At 46.3% G+C, this 7,310-nt stretch overlaps 2 protein-coding genes across 2 annotated transcripts in view; one reads left to right on the top strand and one right to left on the bottom strand.

The window, feature by feature from the left end:
* Positions 1-4,171: 4,171 nt before the first annotated feature.
* On the bottom strand, positions 4,172-6,567 carry psmb6 (proteasome 20S subunit beta 6). The gene is made up of 7 exons (XM_047588220.1): positions 6,413-6,567; positions 5,829-5,896; positions 5,648-5,713; positions 4,982-5,047; positions 4,764-4,893; positions 4,505-4,649; positions 4,172-4,395 (listed from the first exon to the last, which is right to left on the bottom strand). Exons 1-7 carry the CDS (start codon positions 6,509-6,511, stop codon positions 4,268-4,270), a joined length of 702 nt encoding a protein of 233 aa, XP_047444176.1. The 5' UTR covers positions 6,512-6,567; the 3' UTR covers positions 4,172-4,267.
* Positions 6,568-6,638: 71 nt separating this feature from the next.
* The window catches only part of trappc1 (trafficking protein particle complex subunit 1), a 1,371-nt gene continuing 699 nt past the window's right edge, over positions 6,639-7,310 (top strand). The window contains exons 1-2 of the mRNA XM_047588582.1: positions 6,639-6,778; positions 7,149-7,247. Coding sequence (XP_047444538.1) covers positions 7,149-7,247 — 99 coding nt within the window. The 5' untranslated portion in view covers positions 6,639-6,778. The remainder of the gene's footprint in view (positions 6,779-7,148; positions 7,248-7,310) is intronic.

The raw sequence follows: 7,310 nt of genomic DNA on the forward strand, positions 1-7,310 counted from the left end.
ACTGGTGTGAGAGACAATGAACTAGAGTCAGGTGTCACCTCCTCCTCACCCTCTTTGTCAGGAGAGGTGTGAACGGGGGGAAAGAACAAAACATGAAAAGAGGAGGAGGAGGGAGGGAGGGAGAGGAGGAGGGAGGGAGAGGGGGGGGGGGAACTCAGGTGGAAGATGGAAAAGAAAGGAGAGGAGGTGGGACAGACAGAAGAACAGAGGAGGAGACATTAGGAAATAAACATTGTAGGTGGTGGTGGGGGCTCAGACCAGGACTCCTGTCCTTCTACCTGAGGAGGAGAGGAGAGGAGAGGAGGAGGAGAGGAGGAGGAGGAGGAGGAGAGGAGGAGTCCAGCACCTAAACCCGTCATGTAAGAAGAATCACATGAGTCCAAGTATTTCTCCCTCACGTCCCAATCACAGCGCATGGTTTAGCTCGTTTAGCTCGTTTAGCTCGGGGGCTAAAAGGAGCTAAAAGGGGGCTGCAGGTAGACACATTTCATGAACTTCCTCCAAGTCTCTAACAGAACCACCGTCAGACTTTTACCCTCCTGTAGTGATGTCAGACACCTCCCCAGGTGAGCGTCAGAGTGGAGGAGGTGCTGTTACTCCCTACGCCTCTGTGGAGGAAGCTTTGGAGTTAGCGCGCTACCACAGAGGCCTGAAGAAGAAGCTGAAGCTTCAGAGGACAGAACAGATTCATGTCGTCAGCAAACAGCTTTATACATCTTACTATAGTGTTTCTACTGGTAGATGGTGACTGGTGGTGTCAATAGATATTCCAGCAGCGCACTGTCTATGTAACTTCATAGCTCTATGTTACAAATGCATCCAGTGAGGAGACAGGTCTGCAGTGGCTGCAGTGATGAATTAATCCTAGACCTAAGCTAAGCTTTAATCCTAGACCTAAGCTAAGCTTTACTGACTCTTGGTCTCACTCATCCAGACTAAAAAACACAGAAACCAGTTCTCTTTGTTGTGGTGTGTCGCCCACCTGCTCCTTACTCTGAGTTTTTAGCTGAATTCTCTGAGTTTTTATCTGAATTCTCTGAGTTTTTAGCTGAATTCTCTGAGTTTTTATCTGAATTCTCTGAGTTTTTAGCTGAATTCTCTGAGTTTTTAGCTGAATTCTCTGAGTTTCTCTGTGATTTAGTGCTTAGAACAGATAAAGTCATTATAGCTTTAACATCCATGTTGATGTTAGCAGTGACAGTCTTAGCTCTTCATTTATGTCATTATTAGACTCAATTGGCTTTTCTCAGAATGTAAATGGTTCAACTCACTGTTTCAATCACACCTTAGATCTTGTACTAACTTATGGCCTAGAAACTGAAGGTCTAACCGTATATTCTCACAAACCTCTATTGTCCCATCATTCTCTTTAACATTTGAATTTACTATAAGTAATTACACAGAAATTGTAAAGACATTTCGTTATGGTCGACACTTATCTGATGATGCTGTGACTAGATATAAGGAATTAATACCTTCAGTATTTACCTCAGTGCCTTATGTTAGTGATGTGGATGTGAGAAACCACAATCTAACTCCATCACAAATAGATTATTTTGTTGACAGCACGACAGCATCGCTTAGTTCAACTCTAAATCTAGTTGCTCCTCTTAAAAAGAAGGTGGTAAATGGAAGGAGGGCAGCTCCATGGTATAATTCACAGTGGAACAGTTCAAAGCTGGAAAGAATTTGTCATTCCACTAGTTCTGAAGAAGCTCACATTGCCTGGAAAGATAGTTTAACAACTTATAAAAAAACTCTCCGTAAGATTAGGACAGCGTATTATTCTTCATTAATAGAAGAAAACAAGAACAACCCCAGGTTACCAGAGTGACCAGGACTCTCAGGTCCTTCAGGGTCCTGGTGCAGACCCCTCCTCCAGAACCCCTCCTCCAGAACCCCTCCTCCAGAACCCCTCCTCCAGACCAGGTGCTGGTAAACCTGCCAGTGGTGGGTTCATCTCTCCAGCCAGTCACAGGCCAGTTCCCTGGTTTGATGCTAAGAGTCTGATATGACATGTATACGGTCTATTCCTTTTAAAAGCATTTAAAAACCTCTCATATCTCGGTCTAACTGTCACTAAAACCCTGAGGACCTTTTACAAAACAGCTGGCACAATGAAGTGGAGCAACTAAAACACAGTGCGAGGTTATTAGACTCTTCCTGTCTTGTTGGATTAATGCAGTTAATTGTTTCCTACGTCTCCTTCAGTCTCTTCCCAGTATCACTTTAAACAATTACATTCAATTATTGCACCTTTTCTCTGCAACCACAAAGTGTCATCATCTCCAAAAAACATCTGCATCAGCTCAACAGCCTCCACAGTCAGTAAGTCACAGTGTCACGGGTCAAACATGGGGGCAGGTCAAACTCCATATCAGGGCCTCTAGTCCAGTCTAGTCCAGTCTAGTCTAGTCCAGTCTAGTCTAGTCTAGTCTAGTCCAGTCTGTGAAGGTCACACTTTCGTCCCCGGCCTGAATCATACTGATTTCTCTGCTTGGAAACAGAAAGGCATCGATCATAGAAATGATTCGAACATGGGGGGAAGTTGACCTCATTCACTCAGCTACAAGACAAACATGGAAAACCTGCCTCAGGCTAGGACCTGGGTCAGGGCTAGGGTCAGTCTGGACCTGGGTCAGGGTTAGGGTCAGTCTGGTCCGGTCTGGACCGGTCTGGACCCGGGCACTTTGGGCCAGTCTCTGTTCTGTCCAGTGCTTCATGATGGAGTTGCAGTCATGACACTGGGAGCACGTGTAGGAACAGCAGCATTTTAACCTGATGTCCCACCAACATGTACCGATGTCAGTCTGTGATAGGTTCCCTAGCTTCACTCTGGACACGTAGCTACATGAATTCACTCTGGACACGTAGCTAAATGAATTCACTCTGGACACGTAGCTAAATGAATTCACTCTGGACATGAAGCTAAATGAATTCACTCTGGACACGTCGTTACATGAAGTCACTCTGGACACGTAGCTAAATGAATTCACTCTGGACATGAAGCTAAATGAATTCACTCTGGACACGTAGCTAAATGAATTCACTCTGGACACGTAGCTAAATGAATTCACTCTGGACACGTAGCTAAATGAATTCACTCTGGACACGTAGCTAAATGAATTCACTCTGGACACGTAGCTAAATGAATTCACTCTGGAAGTGAATGTTTCTGTGTTTCTCTGGTCTCTTGGTCAGAATCTGGCTCCCAACCCTCCTGTGGCGTCCTAGTGTCCCCTGGTGGCGTCCCTGTGTCCCCTGGTTTCCTTCCTGCTGGTAATAAATATGACAGGAGACCAAATCACTTCAGGACGGGACTGTGAAAGAGCTGGTTTTACGAGTGGAGAACGGACTCTTTGTGATTTATGGTTGGGAGAAACTGTCAGACACTTCACACCAGGAGAAACTGAGGTTCTCTAGTGAAGACGGGAGGAGACAGGTTTGGTAGAACATGGAACCCAGTTCTGAATTAACTGAAACTGTGATACAGCAGCTACTAACTCATATATTTTCCTTCTCCTCTTCCTCTACTCATTTTATTTTTTATTTTCATTTTTCTTTCTATTGAAAATCAATAAACATATTTCCTATGAAATGAAACAGTGAGAGTCACTGGGTGATTTGCTGCTGATGTTTCTGCCTGTTACATCCTGACTGGACGACCTGATCATAGCTTCAGCTCAGAAACGTGTTCAGGTAAAGACTGATCAGACTAATCAGATGGTTAATGGAGGCTCATAGGTGAACTCATGTGTGACTGTGTTTGTATAGTTATACACATATAAATATATATAGAGCGCTCTGCAGCCAAGGAGAAGAGGAGATTTGGGGGCAGATATCAGGCTCTGTGCAGGACGCAGTGATTTATTCTAATATCAGCCTTTAAGAGGGGGGGGGGGGGGGGGTCCCATCGTCAGAGCGAGCTGAAGACATTGCTTCCTGTAGGACGCCGCCGGGACCTTTATTCCTCAAGGAGTTGAACATTTAGAGGTGGACGTGGGTGGAGGGACACAATCCAGACCAGCGCCTGTTTCTGCAGCCCTTCAACCAGACATTCACCATTTCAACCAGGGACACTCCCCTGTCCTCTACCCTGTCCTCTACCCTGTCCTCTACGAAGACAAGTACTGTAGCTGTACTTCTGAGGAGACAGAACCAGACACATGAGACACGTTGAAACTTTTATTAACAACAGAACGGTGGACAGGTCTCAGTGGGTGTGGGACAGGGACAGGTCTCAGTGGGTGTGGGACAGGGACAGGTCTCAGTGGGTGGAGAACTTGGGCAGCTGGTTGCCCAGGATGACCCGTCGCTCCACCCCCGCCTCCGAGATGGACGCCAGCCTCACCACGCCGCCGCTGGAGCCGTCCCTCTCCATGGCCAGGGACAGGGCTGGGACACACAGACAGGACAGAGGGATGTATGAGGACACAGCTGTGGGTGGACTCCAGCTCCCAGCATGCCTTGCAGCAGCAGCATTAGCAGCATTAGCAGCACCTACCTGCAGCGGTGAGCTCCAGACACTGGTCTTTGCTCAGTCCTGGTTTGTAGTTGGAGTCCATGAAGCCGTAGATGTAGCTGCTCCCACTCCCCCCCACGGCCACAGGCTGCCTCACCAGCATCCCACCAATAGGAACGCAGAACACCTGGACACAGGTAGGACACAGGTGTATGTGTTCAGGTATGAGTGTGTGCGTTCAGCTCTGGATGCATCTCCAGGTGTGTGTCCAGGTGTGTGTCCAGGTGTGTGCGTGTCCTACCTGTCCCCCGTTCCTCCGGTCCCATCCCGCCACCAGGATCCCAGCGGTCAGCTCCTCCCTGTAGCGGTAGCAGCTAGCTCTGAACAGATTAGCAGCCGTCTCCACCAGCGGGGGCTCGTCCAGCTCGATGCTAGGGGGCGGAGCCAAACACACAGGTGAGCACTGACCACACGTGACTGGACAGAGAGGCTGTCAATCAAACCATGACCGAGCCTTACCTGTGGAAGCCCAGCTGGTAGGCAACGACCTCAGCTATAGCCTGAGTGTCAGCAGCTGATCCAGACCTGCACACATCATCATCATCATCATCATTAACATTAACATTAACATCATCATCATTAACATCATCATCATTATTATCATCGTCATCATCATCATCATCATCATCATCATTATCATCGTCATCATCATCATCACCATCATCATCATCATCATCATCATCATCATCAACATCATCATCACCATCACCATCATCATTAACATCATCATCATCATCATCATTAACATCATCATTAACACCTTCATCTTCATCACCATCATCATCATCATTAACAACATCATCATCATCATCATCATCATCATCACCTTCATCATCATCATCACCTTCATCATCATCACCATCATCATCATCATTAACAACATCATCATCATCATCATCTTCATCATCATCACCTTCATCATCATCATCATTAACAACATCATCATCATCATCATCATCATCACCATCATCACCATCATCATCATCATCACCTTCATCATCATCACCTTCATCATCATCATCACCTTCATCATCATCATCAACATCATCATCATTAACAACATCATCATCATCATCATCATCATCATCATACGGTTTGTGACAAACAGGAAGTGAAGACACTGACCTACAACAGAAGATCCGGTCGTGGATCGGAGTCAGTTTGTCGGTGACTCTGTTGGCGATGTAAGCCCTGAGAGACAGAGGGGGACAGTTAGACGGACAGGGGGACAGACAGGTGGACAGACAGACGGACAGGTGGACAGACAGACAGACAGACGGACAGGTGGACAGAGTGTATTTGTTACCCTGTGGTGGTGCGGGAGTCGGCTCCGATCACCACTCCTCCCTCATACTCCACGGCCATGATGGTGGTCTGACACACACAGGAACATGGTCTCATCTTAATTATTATTCATCTTTATTGTGTCTCATTGTTGCCTTTAAGAAAACAGCCACACACAGCGTCCATTATCAGACACACAGACTCACTCCGTCTTTACTCTGTCAACTTGTTGCCTGACAACGCAGCGAAGCGAGGGGACAGACGATGCACAGCTGCGTTATTCTTTAGTGCGTCCGATAAAGGAACCATTAGCAACAGTTAGCTAATTAGTCCGCTTCACCGGAGTCCCTCGGGAGTTTCTATTTAAGCCGGTTATGTTTCAGGCTTTTCAGACCGGGACTACATCAGGTCCAGGTCGGTTTGGCCTCATTATAATAACATAATATGATATAACGACGAGGGGAGCAGTGCTAACGTTGACTGCTAGCGTTAGCCGCTAAAGAACTGCTGTCTCATTCAGCCGCTGTGTTGATGATTAAAAACGCTCGTCTTAGACAGAAGCGGGTCTGGTTCAGTCCACTCCGACCCCAAGGTGCATGTACTCACCCCGGTGCTGACTTCCTGGCTGGCCCAGTCCGGGACCAGGTCGTTTTTAGAAGAAATTTGCTGGGAAAAGTGTGGCATCATTGATGCTGCCGCCGCCATTTTGTCTCTGTTTAAACCAACTGGACAGGAGAGGAGGAGTCCGTAAATCCCGCCGTGTTTTTATTTCATACACGCAGTCAGAGTCGCGTCTGGGAAGCAACCAATGCATTAAATATACGATACATTAAACTGGTTATTTAAACATTTTGGTTTTCGCGTTATTCAGAAACTCCAGCGAAACTTTCTAAACCTACACGATAATTTTGTTCAGGCAAGCAGGCGGGCAGCTCTGCAGGGAGGGGTCCTACCGAGAAACAGGAAGAGAAGGTAAACACTGCTGCGGGTTTTAATATGTTTGTTATTCTTTATTTTAAAGACGCATTTCTAAATTGTTGCAGTATTTCCATTGACCCACATTATTAGTATGTGACGTGTTCAGATATTATTAAATTTAAGTTGTTTTTTTTACATTTTTATCAGCTCATTCTGTGTCCGCCCAGCGTCGACCGGACCTGACTCCGTTTAAAAAAAGAGTTATTTTAATGTCCACATTTAAAACTGAATACTATCACAATGCACACAATAAAGAGAAAATGAAGTCAACGCTTTTAGATTGTAGAAGAGGTGATCTTTCATTCGGCTCAGTGTTTACTGGGAGATTCCACTCATGATGGTGGTGATGATGTGTTTGTTCCAGATGACGGTTCATAACTTGTACATCTTTGACCGCAACGGAAACTGTCTCTACTACAACGAGTGGAACCGAAAGAAGCAGGCGGGCATCTCAAAGGAGGAGGTGACAACAACACACAACTGTACACAACTATACACAACTACACAGTGATGACCAGACTCTGGT

The sequence above is a fragment of the Mugil cephalus genome, chromosome 1, assembly GCF_022458985.1.
Source record: "Mugil cephalus isolate CIBA_MC_2020 chromosome 1, CIBA_Mcephalus_1.1, whole genome shotgun sequence".
NCBI classification, from domain to species: Eukaryota; Metazoa; Chordata; class Actinopteri; order Mugiliformes; family Mugilidae; genus Mugil; species Mugil cephalus.